This window comes from Hyla sarda, chromosome 3, assembly GCF_029499605.1.
Source record: "Hyla sarda isolate aHylSar1 chromosome 3, aHylSar1.hap1, whole genome shotgun sequence".
In the NCBI taxonomy this organism is placed as follows: Eukaryota; Metazoa; Chordata; class Amphibia; order Anura; family Hylidae; genus Hyla; species Hyla sarda.
The window spans coordinates 211490575-211507384 of record NC_079191.1 but is presented as its reverse complement, the minus strand read 5'-3'; the positions used below and the strand labels follow the sequence as shown (position 1 = coordinate 211507384).

Here is a 16810-nt window from a genome sequence, read left to right as displayed (position 1 = left end):
CACCCCTTTTTCAAGAAAATGAAGTATTTCTCATAGAAATGGATTGCAGTAACACGTTTTGCTATACACATGTTTATTCCCTTTGTGTGTATTGGAACTAAACCAAAAAAGGGAGGAAAAAAGGCAATTTGGACATAATGTCACACCAAACTTCAAAAATGGTCTGCACAAAATTATTGGCACCCTTAACTTAATATTTGGTTGCACAACCTTTGAAAAAAATAACTGAAATCAGTTGCTTCCTATAACCATCAATAAGCTTCTTACACCTCTCAGCCGGAATGTTGGACCACTCTTCCTTTGCAAACTGCTCCACGTCTCTCTTATTGGAAGGGCACCTTTTCCCAACAGTTATTTTAAGATCTTGCCCCAGGTGTTCAATAAGATTTAGATCTGGACTCATTGCTGGCCACTTCAGAACTCTCCAGCGCTTTGTTGCCATCCATTTCTGGGTGATTTTTGACTTATGTTTGGGATCATTGTCCTGCTGGAAGACCCAAGATATTGAACGCAACTCAGCTTTCTGACACTGTGCTGTACAGTGCGACCCAAAATCTGTTGGTAATTCTCAGATTTCATGATGCCGTGCACACAATCAAGGCACTCAGGGCCAGAGGCAGCAAAACAACCCCAAGACATCATTGAACCTCCACCATATTTCACTGTAGGTACTGTGTTCTTTTCTTTGTAGGCTTCATTCCATTTCAGTAAATAGTAGAATGATGTGCTTTACCAAAAAGCTCTATCTTGGTCTCATCTGTCCTCAAGACATTTTCCCAGAAGCATCTTGGCTTACTCAAGTTCATTTTGGCAAAATGTAGTCTTGCTTTTTTATGTCTCTGTGTCAGCAGTGGGGTCCTCCTGGGTCTCCTGCCATAGCATTTCATTTCATTTAAATGTTGACGGATAGTTCAGGCTGACACTGATGCTCCCTGAGCCTGCAGGACAGCTTGAATATCTTTGGAACTTGTTTGGGGCTGCTTATCCTCCATACGGACTATGCTCCATACACCTTTCATCAATTTTTCTCTTCTGTCCACGCCCAGGGAGATTAGCTACAGTGCCATGGGTTGCAAACTTCTTGATAATGTTGTGCACAGTGGACAAAGGCAAATCCAGATCTCTGGAGATGGACTTGTAACCTTGAGATTGTTGATATTTTTCCACAATTTTGGTTCTTAAAGGGGTACTCCGCTGCCGTGCTTCCGGAGCTCTGTTCCCCAGCGTCCGTAAGTTTATTGTTTTGAGCGGGTTTCCGTGTTCAGGGCCTCACCTCGTGACGCCACGCCCGCCCTCTCAATGAAAGTCTAAGGGAAGGGGGCACGAGGGGGCGGCCCTGAACATGGAAGCCTGCACACAGCGTTCGGAACAATAAACTTCCGGATGCTGGTGAGCGAAGCTCCGGAAGCAGGGCAGCGGAGTACCCCTTTAAGTCCTCATAGTTTTCTTCTCCTCTTTCTGTTGTCCATGCTTAGTGTGGCACACACAGACACACAATGCAAAGATGAAGTGAACTTCTCTCCTTTTTATCTACTTTCAGGTGTGAATTTTATATTGCCCACACCTGTTACTTGCCCCAGGTGAGTTTAAAGGAGCATCACATGTTTGAAACAATCATTTTTCCAACATTTTGAAAGGGTGCCACTAATTTTGTCCAGCCCATTTTTGGAGTTTAGTGTGACATTATGTCCAATTTGCTTTTTTTCCTCCCTTTTTTGGTTTAGCTCCAATACACACAAAGGGAATAAACATGTGTATAGCAAAACATGTGTTACTGCAATCCTTTTCTGTGAGAAATACTTACTTTTTTTTTTAAAGATGTCAGGGGTGCCAACATTTACGGCCATGACTGTATACACTGTAGTATCACTTATATGTAAGGGAACAAGCAATATATACAATGAAGTATGACTCATATGTAAGGGATCTAGCCCTATATACACAGCAGTATGACTCTTCTATAAGGGATCTAGCTCTTTATACACTGTAATACGATACATATATTGGGGACCATGCCCCATATACACTGTAGTATACATATACCAGAGATCTAGCCCTATATACACTGTAGTATTACTCATATGTTAGGGATATAGCCCTATATACACGCAAGTATGCATATACCAGGGCTCTAACCCTATATACACTGTAATATGACTCATGTAAGGAATCTAGCCCTATATAATATGAAGTATACATATACCAGGACTCTAGCCCTATATACACTCTAGTATACATATACTAGAGATCTAGCCCTATATACACTGTAGTATGATACATATAGCAGGGCTCTAGCCCTATATACAATGAAGTATACATATAGCAGGGCTCTAGCCCTATGGCCAGTACTGGCAGCCCTTTTGCAGACTCACAAGCTGTCATCTGACAGTATATGCAGGTAGGCTGGTCCGGTATATGCAGGTAGGGTGGACCCTGCCATCCATGCGGGCACCCTGGGCACAGTGTAGGCATTAGCCTTTAATAATTGAGAGGCAGCGATGTGAGAGTGCAGGTGGGGGGTGGGGCGGTGATATTCTAATCCCAGGCTGCCTGGGAGGATAACAGGAGGAGGAGGAGGAGGAGGATGTGTTGTATTGTGAGGGACAAGGTTCTGCAGCCGCCGTTCATCTGAGGGGTCTGATCCATAGGAGAAGCAGGTGACTTCAGCCATTTGGGGGGTGTCAGGTGGTGTGTGCTGTGCGGTATCCAGGATACAGGGCGGGAGAGGGGTGGCCGTGTTTCCTCATGCACCATTCATAGCGGCTGTGTGATCGTGCCTGTATACCGGGGATGTGACGGCTCCATTGACGGTGGATTTGTGTCTTGTGACAGGAGAGAAGATGTCGGGCCAGACACTGACGGATCGCATCGCTGCCGCACAGTACAGTGTGACGGGCTCCGCAGTGGCCAGAGCAGTATGCAAGGCGACCACTCATGAGGTGATGGGGCCCAAGAAGAAGCACCTGGACTGTAAGTATCCTCCTGGGGGCATGTGTCAGGGCAGGGGGGGTCATGCTCCATCTCTTCATTCCATTCAGCCGGGTTGGGTTTAAAGGGACACGACAGGCCGTGCTGCCCCTTTAAGGAAGAGGCCTATGTGTTCTTGGCATACCACCCACACCAGGGAAATGCCCCTCCATATCATATTCTCCATAGGGGCATGTGTGCATGGCTGCTGCTTCCATTGGCTTTTCCAATCTGGTTATCACTTCTGACATCCATCCTTCTTGGCGCCATATGTGCATGTGCTGCCATTCCATACATGTGTATTCATGTGGCATGTTTCCCTATGACCTTCGTTCAACCTTTTCTATAGAGGATGTGCGGAGCCCTGTGCAGTTGACTGCACTCCTTGTAATGGTCACCCACCACACCCCGCTTCTATAAGCCACAGCCTGGAGACCCCTTAAGCTGCTATCTTCTGGCTCCAGGCACCTCTGAGATGTTACGGAGCCCGGTGTGGAGATGGCGTCTTCTGCGGCCTTGGCTGTTAGACTACGGGTGGATATATTTAATTTATATGAATGGATGGAAGATTGGAATTTCTACTATTAGTACTGTTGTTTCAATACTGTTTCCAGTGTGTGTATATGTATATATATATATATATATATATATATATATATATACACACACACGTATGTTACATTCTGTAAAAAGATTTGGTTGCTATGTGCATGTAAAGGGAATGCACTGTTGTATCATATCTTACTCTCTACTAAGGGGCAGTAAGGGACCTGGCTGCTGCCCCTCTAAGCTGGGCAATACAAAACCACAGGAAATAAGTACAGTGACCCCTCAACCTACGATGGCCCCCACATACGATCATTACAACATACGATGGCCTCTCAGAGGCCATCGCATGTTGAAGGCAGCATCAACATATGATGCTTTTGTATGTCGGGGCCATCGCATAAACGGCTATCCGGCAGCGCAGACTGCTTCAGCTGCCGCCGGATAGCCGTTTACGGTGCCCCGTGAGATCCGCTGACGATCACTTACCTGTCCTCGGGGCTTCGGCGCGTCATCTTCGGGATCCCCTGCATCGTCGGCGCTCTCCATCAACATCATCACGTCGCTACGCACGCCGTCCCGTCATCCGATAGAAGCGGCGTGCGTAGCGACGTGATGGTGGAGACGGAGCGCGCGGATGACTGGGAAGCAGAGGCCTTACCGGGGCGTCGGGGACACCTTGGGGACGCGGCGACAGCGATGGATGGTGACATCCCGGGCAGCGGTGACGAGCGGTAACAGTCCGCAGCGGTGGGGACAGGTGAGTACACCTTCCTCTAACAGTGGTCTTCAACCTGCGGACCTATTGATGTGGCAAAACTACAACACCCAGCATGCCCGGACAGCCGTTGGCTGTCCGGGCATGCTGGGTGTTGTAGTTTTGCCACATCTGGAGGTCCGCAGGTTGTAGACCACTGTCCTATACTTTACATTGCAGGGATCCCTCAACATACGATGGTCCGTTTGGAACGGATTACCATCGTATGTTTCGGGACCACTGTAATAACATACGACCCCTTACATATCAGCTATCAAACAGCACAGCAGCTGGATATACAGGGCCACCTAGCATCCTAGAAAATAGTAGGGCAAACCGCATCTAGGGGTAGTCTGCATCCCTGTTAGTCCAAGACATTAGAGGGGGTAATTATCTGTATCACTTGCGGGGAAGGGGTTAATAGATTCCTGGTGACCCAAAGCAGTAAAGGTGTGTTAGATCCAGGGTCATCTGGAACAGTGACAGGTTTAATGTCAATATTCATAGTGGCTTAAAGTGATAAGGTTAACGTCAGTATTTCAGGTGGTTTGGAGACAGGGAAGGGGTTAATATTCCAAATTGCTAGGGGATCTAGGGGTAATAAAGTAGTTAAAGGGGTATTCTCATTTCAGAGAGTTATCCCCTATCCTGGGACCCTGCCGGGTCTTCCTGCCGATCTTGAGAACAGGATAAACATCCTCTATATGAATGGAATGGCAATGGGCATGAGCAGCTGGGATTCCATTCATTTTCCATTGTTTGGCAATGTTTCATATTCCCCCATAGAAAATGAATGGTGCACTGGCTTTGTACTACTACTTAATTTGGGGGACATCATTTTTATACGTTCCTGTGGATTGTTGGGGGGCCCCCACCATTCCGCTATTTATCAACTACCTTGTCATTCTTTGATCTGCCTCCCTGTGTGATCAACACTAAAGAGACAATGGGGGAGATTTATCAAAACCTGTGCAAAGGAAAAGTTGCCAAATTGCCCATAGCAACCAATCAGCTCGCTTCTTTCATTTTCAACAAGGCCTCTGCAAAATGAAAGAAGCGATCTGATTGGTTGCTAAGGGGCAACTGGGCAACTTTTTCTTTGCACAGGTTTTGATAAATCTCCCCCAATATACCTACCTCCCTGTTGTCACTTAGCAGACTTTCGGTCCCCTCTGGTGATTCATTGGGCAAGAAGAAGGCCATGGCATGGAAGTGGTAAGTATGTCATCTGTCTTTGCTTTGATTAGGCTGGGTTCACACCACGTTTTGTACTTACGGTTCCCGTATACGGCTGGGAGGAGGGGGGCGGGGCTTAATCGCGGTGCCCACACTCAGCCGTATAGGGGAACCGTATGTAATGCATGTCTATGAGCCGACCGGAGTGAACCGCAGCCTCCGGTCGGCTGCGTTTTCAGCTGTATGCGGTTTCCCGACCATAGGCAAAAACGCGGTCGACCACGAACTTTAACCCCCCCCCCTCCCCCGGTCTGCTATCGGTCGGTCGCTCGGCCGACCAATAGCAGGGATAGGAGGGGTGGCACCCCTGCCACCAAACTCCTATCCCTTTAGGGGGATCGAGGGTGTCTCTTATTTTCCGGGTCACCGTCGCACCAGTGACCCGTATGACCCGGAATCGCGCAGATCGCAGGTCTGAATTGACCTGCGATTTGCGCGCATCGCGGTCATGGGGGCGGGGTCTCAGGACCCCCCCTCGGCGATGTGTCGGGATGCCTGCTGTTAGATAACAGCAGTCATCCCGGCCAGATCACCGCTACCGGTGACGCAGCGCTCCCGCAACCCCGCGATGTACATGTATGTCGCCGCGCGCCAAGTGACACTTCGCGGCGCCGTACATGTACGTCGCTCGTCGTGAAGGGGTTAATCGCGGCGCCCACACTCAGCCGTATAGGGGAACCGTATGTAATGCATGTCTATGAGCCGACCGGAGTGAACCGCAGCCTCCGGTCGGCTGCGTTTTCGTCCGCAGGTAAAAACGTGGTCGACCGCGTTTTTGCCTATGGCCGGGAAACCACATACAGCTGAAAACGCAGCCGACCGAAGGCTGCGGTTCACTCCGGTCGGCTCATAGACATGCATTACATGCGGTTCCCCTATACGGCTGAGTGTGGGTGCCGCGATTAACCCCTTCACGACGAGCGACGTACATGTACGGCGCCGCGAAGTGTCACTTGGCGCGCGGCGACATACATGTACGTCGCGGGGTTCCGGGAGCGCTGCGTCACCGGTAGCGGTGATCTGGCCGGGATGACTGCTGTTATCTAACAGCAGGCATCCCGGCACATCGCCGAGGGGGGGTCCTGAGACCCCGCCCCCATGACCGCGATGCGCGCAAATCTCAGGTCAATTCAGACCTGCGATCTGCACGATTCCGGGTCATACGGGTCACTGGTGCGACGGTGACCCGGAAAATAAGAGGGATCGGGGGTGTCCGAGACACCCTCGATCCCCCTAAAGGGATAGGAGTTTGGTGGCAGGGGTGCCACCCCTCCTATCCCTGCTATTGGTTGGCCGAGCGACCGACCGATAGCAGACCGGGGGAGGGGGGGTTAAAGTTCGGTTCCCCCGCTTTGCCCACCTATCGGTGTCCGAGCAAAACGGGGCAACCATCCAGGGAAGGTCGGCGCCGAAGGTGCCTACCTGAATCCCGGATCCCCGTTCGCGATCCTCCCCCACGTGCGGCGGTGGCAGCAATACTTCCGGGTCCTGCTAGGTGAGTTGTTGCCTAGCAACATCCGGAGGGCCACAGTTTACAGTGGTCTCTAAACCGTGGCCCTCCAGATGTTGCAAAACTACAACTCCCAGCATGCCCAGACAGCTGTTTACTGTGTGGGCATGCTGGGACTTGTAGTTTTGCAATATTTAGAGGGGTTCAGGTTGTAGATCACTAAGTGGTCTCAAACTGTAGCCCTCCAGATGTTGCAAAACTACAACTCTCAGCATGCCCAGACAGCAGTTTGCTGTCTGGGCATGCTGCGAGTTGTAGTTTTGCAACATCTGGAGGGCCACAGTTTTGAGACCACTGGACAGTGATTTACAACTTGAACCCCTGTAAATCTTGCAAAACTACAACTCCCAGCATTCAGGAACAGCATAAGGCTGTCTTGGCATGCTGGGAGTTGTACTTGCGTGCCTCCAGCCATTGCATAACTACATCTCCCAGCATGCCCTTCCGCAATCAGTACATGCTGGGAGTTGTAGTTTTGCAACAGCTGGAGGCACACTGATTGGAAAATACTGAGTTAGGTCATAGAACCTAACTCAAGGTTTTCCAGCCAGTGTGCCTCCAGCTGTTTCAAAACTACAGCTCCCAGCATGCATGGTCTGTCAGTGCATACTGGGAGTTGTAGTTTTGACCCCCCCCTCCCGTGTGAATGTACAGGCTACATTCACACTGGCGGCAGATTACAGTGAGTTCCCCGCTACAAATTTGAGCTGCGGGAAATTTTTCGCCGCAGCTCAAACTCCTAGCGGGAGACTCAGTGTAATCTGCCGCCAGTGTGAATGTAACCTAAAAACACTACACTAACATAAAATAAAGAGTAAAACACTACATATACACACGTACACTGGGGTTGGGGTCTACACCAGCATGTTAGTGTAAAAAAATAATTTTTACACTAACATGCTGGTGTTGCCCTATACTTTTCATTTTCACAAGAGGTAAAAGGGAAAAACGCCCCCCAAAATTTGTAACGCAATTTCTCCCGCGTACGGAGATACCCCATATGTGGGCGCAAAGTGCTCTGGGGGCGCACAACAAGGCCCAGAAGGGAGAGTGCGCCATGTACATTTTGAGGTGATTTGCACAGGGGTGGCTGATTGTTACAGCGGTTCTGACAAACGCAAAAAAAAACCCACACCCACATGTGACCCCATTTTGGAAACTACACCCCTCACGGAATGTAATAAGGGGTGCAGTGAGAATTTACACCCCACAGGTGTCTGACGGATCTTTGGAACAGTGGTCCGTGAAAATGAAAAATTTTGCACAGCCCAGTGTTCCAAAGATCTTTCAGACACCAGTGGGGGGTAAATGCTCACTAGACCCCTTGAGGAACGTAACAAGGGGTACAGTTTCCAAAATGGTATGCCATGTGGGGGTTATTTTGCTGTCCTGGCACGATAGGGGCTTCCTAAATGCGACATGCCCCCCCGAGCAAAATTTGCTCTCAAAAAGCCAAATATGACGCCTTCTCTTCTGAGCATTGTAGTTCGCCCGCAGTGCACTTCAGGTCCGCTTATGGGGTACCTCCATACTCAGAAGAGATGGGGTTACAAATTTTTGGGGGGGGGGTCTTTTCTGCTATTAACCCTTGCAAAAATGTGAAATTTGGGGGGAAACCCAAATTTTAGTGAGAATTTTTTTTTTTTTTTTTTTTTTTTTTTTTACATATGCAAAAGTCGTGAAACACCTGTGGGTTATTAAGGCTCACTTTATCCCTTGTTACGTTCCTCAAGGGTTCTAGTTTCCAAAATGGTATGCCATGTGTTTGGCACCATAGGGGCTTCCTAAATGCGACATGCCCCCCAAAAACCATTTCAGAAAAACGTACTCTCTAAAATCCCCTTGTCGCTCTTTCCCTTCTGAGCCCTCTACTGCGCCCGCCGAACAATTTACATACACATATGAGGTGTTTACTTACTTGAGAGAAAATTGGGTTACAAATTTTAGGAAGATTTCTCTCCTTTTACCCCTTGTAAAAATTCAAAAATTGGGTCTACAAGAACATGCGAGTGTAAAAAATGAAGATTTTGAATTTTCTCCTTCACTTTGCTTCTATTCCTGTGAAACACCTAAAGGGTTAAAACGCTGACTGAATGTCATTTTGAATACTTTGGGGGGTGTAGTTTTTATAATGGGGTCATTTATAGGGTATTTCTAATATGAAGACCCTTCAAATCCACTTCAAACCTGAACTGGTCCCTGAAAAATTGCGAGTTTGAAAATTTTGTGAAAAATTGGAAAATTGCTGCTGAACTTTGAAGCCCTCTGGTGTCTTCCAAAAGTAAAAACTCATCAATTTTATGATTCAAACATAAAGTAGACATATTGTATATGTGAACCCAAAAAAAAAATTTTTTGGGATATCCATTTTCCTTACAAGCAGAGAGCTTCAAAGTTAGAAAATGCTAAATTTTAAATTTTTTCATCAAATTTTGGGATTTTTCACCAAGAAAGGATGCAAGTTACCATAAAATTTTACCACTATGTTAAAGTAGAATATGTCACGAAAAAACAATCTCAGAATCAGAATGATAACTAAAAGCATTCCAGAGTTATTAATGTTTAAAGTGACAGTGGTCAGATGTGCAAAAAAGGGCTTCGTCCTTAAGGGGTTAAGCCCCGCTCCCCTCCTCCCAGCCGTATACGGGAACCGTAAGTACAAAACGTGGTGTGAACCCTACTCAGGGAGGGACAGAATAGTAGTTTTGCCTGGAAAACCGTTAACCCCTTCCCGCAAACTGAAGTACCAACTGGTTTGTCAGGAGGATGAAACCATCTCAGGAGCAGGGCTGGTGTCATCTGCAGCAGGAGTTGGCTGTAACATGTTGCTGGGCTCCTGCTCCTCTCCTGACAGTTAACCCTTTAGATGCTGCGGTCAGTCGCAGCTGCAGCATCTGCACCCCACAAGAACATTGTGGGCTGCCGACCGTAGCTAAGGCAACCGAAGGCCTCAGAATGTCCTCCAGTGTCCTGCCTAGGAAATCTGACCAGGCTCTGTCTAAGGTAGACTATGAACTTGTCAAATATTGCATAATGACCAGCAAGTAGATGTACACTCCCAGCTCCAAAAGTGTGTGTGTGTGTGTGTGTATGTATATATATATATAATATATATATATATATATATATCATTATTAATTATAAAAGTACAGTGGGGAGGTGCCTGAAACTTAGTGTTTCATTTTGATATTTTAAAATTCACAAATATAGTGCTCAAGTGAAAAATATCCCAAAGTAACCAAAACTAGTTATAAAACTTACCGGGTTACGGTTATCAATTGGTGATCAAGCTATTCCAGTGTATGATATCGCCCATAGTAACCGGTGGAACCACTTCCGCAACATACAGTCGTGATAAGGCCAATGGAAACCAATTATACCATGTGTATATTAGAGATACGGTTATTGCATTATATCACCATTGGCAACCAAATATCTTCCCCCTCATTCATCAAGTTATATCTCAATTGCTCTCAACGCGTTTCTACGACAATCACGTGGCGTCCTCAGGAGAGACCACTTGGGTAATGAAAACGCATGTATAGCATAGAAATGTATCACTCAAGGTAATGAATAGATAATATGGGTAAGTATATTTGAGCACCACACAGAATCAATGTCTGTAAAATAGGGCAGGAATCGTTGCTCACGGTATCCTAAAAAGAAAAGATAAAAAATACCTACTATAAAAGTCCTACAGCTTCTTATAGTGTAATTGTACAGTGCTGTGGACTAAGTTAGTGCTCACTCACAGGTCCCCCGTGCATCCAGTGGTGACCTAAAGAAAACACATATAAACGGACCTGTGAGTTACTTTCCAAATGTCCGGATACCGGTTATATACATAGTTTGAAATCCTCCTATTGCCCATTTATTGCAGTATTTCAGTGACACTACATGCTAGATTTTTTAATCTAGCATGTAGTGTCACTGAAATACTGCAATAAAAGAAGCTGTAGACCTTTTTATAGTAGGTATTTTTTATCTTTTCTTTTTAAGATACCGGGAGCAACGATTCCTGCCCTATTTTACAGACATTGATTCTGTGTGGTGCTCAAATATACTTACCCATATTATCTATTCATTACCTTGAGTGATACATTTCTATGCTATACATGCATTTTCATTACCCAAGTGGTCTTTCCTGAGGACACCACGTGATTGTGATAGAAACTCGTTGAGAGCAATTGAGATATAACTTGATAAATGAGGGGCATTGAGATTTGGTTGCTAATGGTGATATAATGCAATAACCGTATCTCTAATATACACATGGTATAATTGTATGTTGTGGAAGTGGTTCCACCGGTTACTATTGATGATATCATGTAGTGAAATAGCTTGATCACCAATTGATAACCGTAATCCGGTCAGTTTTATAACTAGTTTTGGTTATTTTGGGAACTTTTTCACTTGAGCACTATATTGGTGTATTTTAAAATATCGAAATTAAACATAAAAGTTTTAGGCACCTCCCCACTGTACTTTTATAATTTTTTTTGGAGTACTATTTTCTATCTAAAGTAGAGTCTGAATGGCGCTGCCATCAGTGTACGGACCCGTTCACACTGAGGAAATTCAACTAGTAAAATTTCTTTGCTGAATTTCTCTGTGGATCTGTAATATTAATGCTTTATTATAAATGAAGCAGCAATGATCTGGAATCGCTGCCTACATCTGTGGCAAGTTATGTTGTTTTGCCCCTCGGGTTAGAGGGAACAGTTGTTCACTGTACTTGAACTGATGTGTTATTCTCATTATCTATAGATTTAATTTGGAAGGTTTGGTTGCAAGCTGAGGAGTTGCCCATATCTTTGGCTTCACTCACATTATATTTTGGGGCTCTGTGACCAGTATATGTTAGGTTACCTTCAGATGTGTACCTGCAGTGCAGCCAAGAGGGATAGGCCTCTTATTAAATCTGGCACATCTGTGGCTACTCCATGCACCTCCAAGCCATCTAGTAGCTAGTGTAGCTTTAAACTAAAACCTCTGCCTGTTTACAGCCGTGTATTTTAGTAACTCCAGGGAGTGTGGGAGTCCCTGCCCCCTTTCAGCTAAGCTTGCCCACTTGACGCAAAAAAAACAGATTTCCCCCAAAATGTCTGTCTATACCTTTTTAAGGGTGCGTTCCCACAGGGCGTATACGCAGCGTATTTCACGCTGTGCAAAATTTTCGGCAGCAGCGGGAAATAAGCTGCGTATTCCTTGCTCACTATACACACACGGCTTTCCGGCGGCAGCCCTATTTGTGCAGTGAGTTTTGGAGGCGGAGCCGTGCGTCACAGTCATGCCGACACATGGCCCCGCCTCTAAAACTCACTACACACATAGGGCTGCCGCCAGAAAGCCCTGTGTGTATAATGAGGAAGGAATACGCAGCATATTTCCCGCTGCTGCTGTTAATTTTGTGCAGCGTGAAATACGCTGCGTATACGCCATGTGGGAACGCACCCTAAAAGGTTTGGATACTGTGCGCGTGTATAAGGAGGGGTGCTGGGGAACAGGACAGGACCTTTTTAATGGTCTCCTGACAACTGTCACTAACCTGTCATCACTCCTGGTGTATTTTTTTTTTTTCCCCCAATGAAAAAACTAATCTGGGGCCTCTTTCTTTTTTTTATTTTTATTTTTTTCATGAGGGTGCGTTCACACGGAGTAAATCAAGAGGAATTCACGCCAAAAAATTTACGGGCGGAAAAAAGAATTGGGGGATAAAGTGAAGAGTTTTTCAGCCATTTCCGCGCGAAAACTTTGTCGGGCGGAATTTTTATTTTTTTTATTTTATTTTTTTATCTTTGACTTCTATTGATTTCTGCTAGCGGATTCCGCTTGAAGAATGAACATGCTCTTTCTGCAAGCGGAATGGAATTTAGCGCTGGAATTCCGCTAGCAGACTTTCCGCAGTGTGAACAGGACAGCGGAAAAAACATTAAAGTCAATGGACAGAGGAGATGTGAATTAATTTGGAGCGGGAATTCAAGAGGAATTAGGCTGGGTTCACACTACGTTTTTCAACTACGGTTCCCGCATACGTTTTCTATCAAAAACCGTATGGGAAAAAACGGATGGAACAGTATGGGAAAAAGTAAACCGTATGCGTTTTTAAACAGTATACTGTTTTTAAAAGTGCATACTGTTCCGTCTGTTTTTATAGAAAAAAAAAAACATACGTTTTTGAAAATGTTGTCCATTTTTAATGGGAGGAGTCTTGGGTGGGGACTTTAGGATTCAAATGCGCATGTGCAAAGTAAAAACGTATACGTTTTTCCCGTATGGAACCGTATACATGTGCGTTTCCCATTTACGTCCGTTTAAAAAAAATAAAAATAAAAACACGTATGCGGTTGCAGTACGGTTTTTAAACCGGAGTCAAAACCGTGGTCAACCACAATATTGTCTCCGGTTTAAAAACCGTACTGCAACCGCATACGTTTTTTTTTTAATATGGATGTCAATGGGAAACGCACATGTATACGGTTCCATACGGGAAAAACGTATAAGTTTTTACTTTGCACATGCGCATTTGAATCCTAAAGTCCCCACCCAAGACCCCTCCCATTAAAAATGGACAAAATTTTCAAAAAACGTATGGTTTTTTTTTTTCTATAAAAACAGACGGAACAGTATGCACTTTTAAAAGCGCAAACGGTTTACTTTTTCCCATACTGTTCCATCTGTTTTTTTCCCATACGGTTTTCGATAGAAAACGTATGCGGGAACCGTAGTTGAGAAACGTAGTGTGAACCCAGCCTAACCCGAGTAAATTCCTCTTGAATTACTCCGTGTGAACGCACCCTAACACTAAACTGTGTCGTTCCTCAGTAAGGGGGCAGTCCCACCTCATTTCCACTCTTCGGCATGTAGATCCAGCAGGAGAATTTAAAAACTGCCTGTTTCTCTTGCCAGACCCCTGCCATACCGCATTCTTTTTAATGAGTCAATTGGTGACTCCGGTCAGCTCATCATCTGACCGTTGCAACTGCTATGATCCCCTCGTTTGGGATTTTCACCCCCAAATTTATTTTGAACAGCATACAAAATGACTGTCTCAGATTTTTCCCAGGTTGCAATGTGGCCAAGACCTGACTCGCTAGTCAGCTGATGACAGGGAGCCTGTCTGCTTCAATGGGTGGAGGGATCTCTTGGTGGGAGAGAGATCAATCTGCAACTAATGCAACAGCTGTAGGCACCCTGATTGAAAATCACAGGTCTTATGAATGGATGCAGCTCATTTATGTTTCAATGGGTGGGGTGGCTCATGTGTGGGAGGGAGGAAAATGGAATTATGGGATTTGTAGGTAAAGAAAAAACTCAAACAGGAAATACCAGTTCACAAAAAGCTAGCCACAGTGTTATGATAATCTCACAACATAGCCATTTAGCCTCAAGATAAGCGCAGATCCTTCTTAAGCATGTCCATTACTGTCTGCCAGGTACATACTAAAATCACCTTATGCTGGATAACCCCTTTAAGCAGGATGGCAGGAGCTCAGTACATGAGCGTCCACTCAGGCCACCATGTAGACAATGCTCCCTTCCTGCACTGTTAAGGGTAAACAAATAGCGAATAATATGTAAAAACTACAGCATATGGTGGGAATTTTTTCGCGGTGTCTCTATCAGCTAATAGGACGTCCAAAGGTGCGTTACAGTGCTCTGTGCCGTCTGATCATCTCTCCTTTACTGCAGCCATCCATGGCAGGCATTGTGTATCTACCACTTGTGAACATATACAATCAAAATGAAAATCTAACACGTATAGTGGCAAAAGATGTTGGTGGTTCCCAGTCAGCTGTATGTAAAATTTGGTGCAAATCCAGAAGATTGTAAAAAGGAAGCATACTGGTGGACCAAGGAAGACAACAAAGCATAACGGTGGAGAACAATATGTGCAATATGCTGTGAAAATAGAAAATGCAGAACAAAACTACCGGTATTTAAAATAAAAAAAAATGAGTTAAAGTTCGAAACAAAACTGTAAGAATAGTATTTACATATACAAAATCTAAAGGAAACCCAGTATTCACAACTAAAGAGAGGAAAACAAGCTTACAGTGATGTAATAAGGAGCAACCGATCAGGCAATATGGAGGATTAGATGAAAGTGATATTCAGTGATGAATCGCCAATCTGTATTGGCAAAGGAGACGATGGTAGAGCATTTGTCTAGTGCCCTTCTAATGAAGCATTTTAAAACAAAATGTACATAAAATGCAACAGGGCACAATGCTTGAATATTTTAGGGTTATTTTGCTTTAGAAACAAGTGTCATTTTGAGTAGGGCTGCGACTAAGGATTATTTTCATAATCGATTTAGTTGGGCGATTTATTGTTTCGATTAATTAACTAATCAGATAAAAATAACCATAGTGGAGAAGATAATTTGTGAGTTAGATTAGGGAAAGAGTTAAAGGGCTACTCCAGGCAAAACCTCTATCTATCTATATATATATCAACTGGCTCCGGAAAGTTAAACAGATTTGTAAATATTAAAAAATCTTAATCCTTCCAATAGTTATTAGCTTATGAAGTTTTGTGTCTAACTGCTCAATGATGATGTCACGTCCCGGGAGCTGTGCATGATGGGAGAATATCCCCATAGGAGCTGCACAGCTCCCGGGACGTGAGTCATCAGAGAGCAGTTAGACAGTTATAAAAAAAAGTTTTGGCCTGGAATACACCTTTAATGAGGGGATCGGACTGAAGGTCTTCTGTGTGTTTTAGGTAAGGCATGAATTGTGTTAAGAAAGTTTTGTGGGGTTGCAAGATGCTGAGAGAATTTTTTTTTTTTTTTTTTTTTTTTTTTTGTATAATTATTCTTTAAAAAAAAAAAAAAAATATATATATATATATATATATATACACACACTATTTTTTTTATTTTTTTTCTCGCTTTCCTTGTAAGGGCTATACCCCCTCCCTGTTTCTTACCTGTGGCCAGGTAGGATGAGCAGCACATTCCCCGGTTGTCCATCCTACGTGCCCCCAGCAGCCTGTTTAGTGAAGAGGAGGCCAGCACACAATGTTCCACTTCCTGCATTTTCTTTCTGCAGCTATTACGAATGTGGTCTTAAAGGTGTATTCTGGCCAATTACCACCACTGGGACCCCCCACAGTCTCCGTGCAGCACTCGCACGCCCCCTCCAATAGACATGAATGGAGGGGGCATGGCGTCACTCCTCCAGTCCTGGAAACAGAGCACATAGAATGCGGCTGCTGCATGGAGATCACGGGGGGTCCCTATGGCGGGCCCCGCCCGCCCCCGCGATCAGACATCTTATAGGGGATAAAATGTGTTTTGCCGGAATACACCTTTTAAGTACACTGTGTAAACATCGTTCACAAGCATATCCACCCAAGAAACTCCAGGCTGATATTCTGTATGCGGCAGTGGCCGACAGTATCAGTCGGCATGCTAGGACCAATCGGACATGCGCCATTTCTATTGACACCAAAGCATATTCTGCTTTAAAGAATGAATTTGTTCATTCTTTAAAGCAGAGTCTGGAATTTAAATTTCCGCAGAAATTCTGTAGCGTGCACAGTGCAGCAGAATCCCATTGAAAACAAGGAGAGGCTGCTGCAACGGTATTTCCAAGCAGAATTTTCTTTGCTTCAAAATGTTGAAGTGTAAATGGGCCTTTGAAGTGGTACTCTATGGATCTCCTGAACGGCCCCCTGGCTTCCCCTGTGTACGGAGAGCTGTTCTTGGCTGTTGACGACCATCCCATAGAAAAAATCGCCAGTCATTGGGAACAGAGCGGAGTTCGCTCCCTGCACTGAATGAATGG

General features: G+C 45.2%; 1 protein-coding gene across 16 annotated transcripts in view; it reads left to right on the top strand.

Annotated features, from left to right (window-relative positions):
• Positions 1 to 16810, top strand: part of SNAP91 (synaptosome associated protein 91) — a 205162-nt gene that overhangs the window by 37294 nt on the left and 151058 nt on the right. For 14 of the 16 annotated variants that reach the window (XM_056565992.1, XM_056565990.1, XM_056565989.1 and 11 more), the window contains exons 1-2: positions 2509 to 2657; positions 2833 to 2970. In XM_056565992.1, the coding sequence (XP_056421967.1) occupies positions 2841 to 2970 (130 nt within the window). In that variant the 5' untranslated portion in view covers positions 2509 to 2657; positions 2833 to 2840. Of the gene's footprint in view, positions 1 to 2508; positions 2658 to 2703; positions 2971 to 16810 lie in introns of those variants that run through there. The other 2 variants (XM_056565979.1, XM_056565978.1) reach the window with 2 other exon arrangements.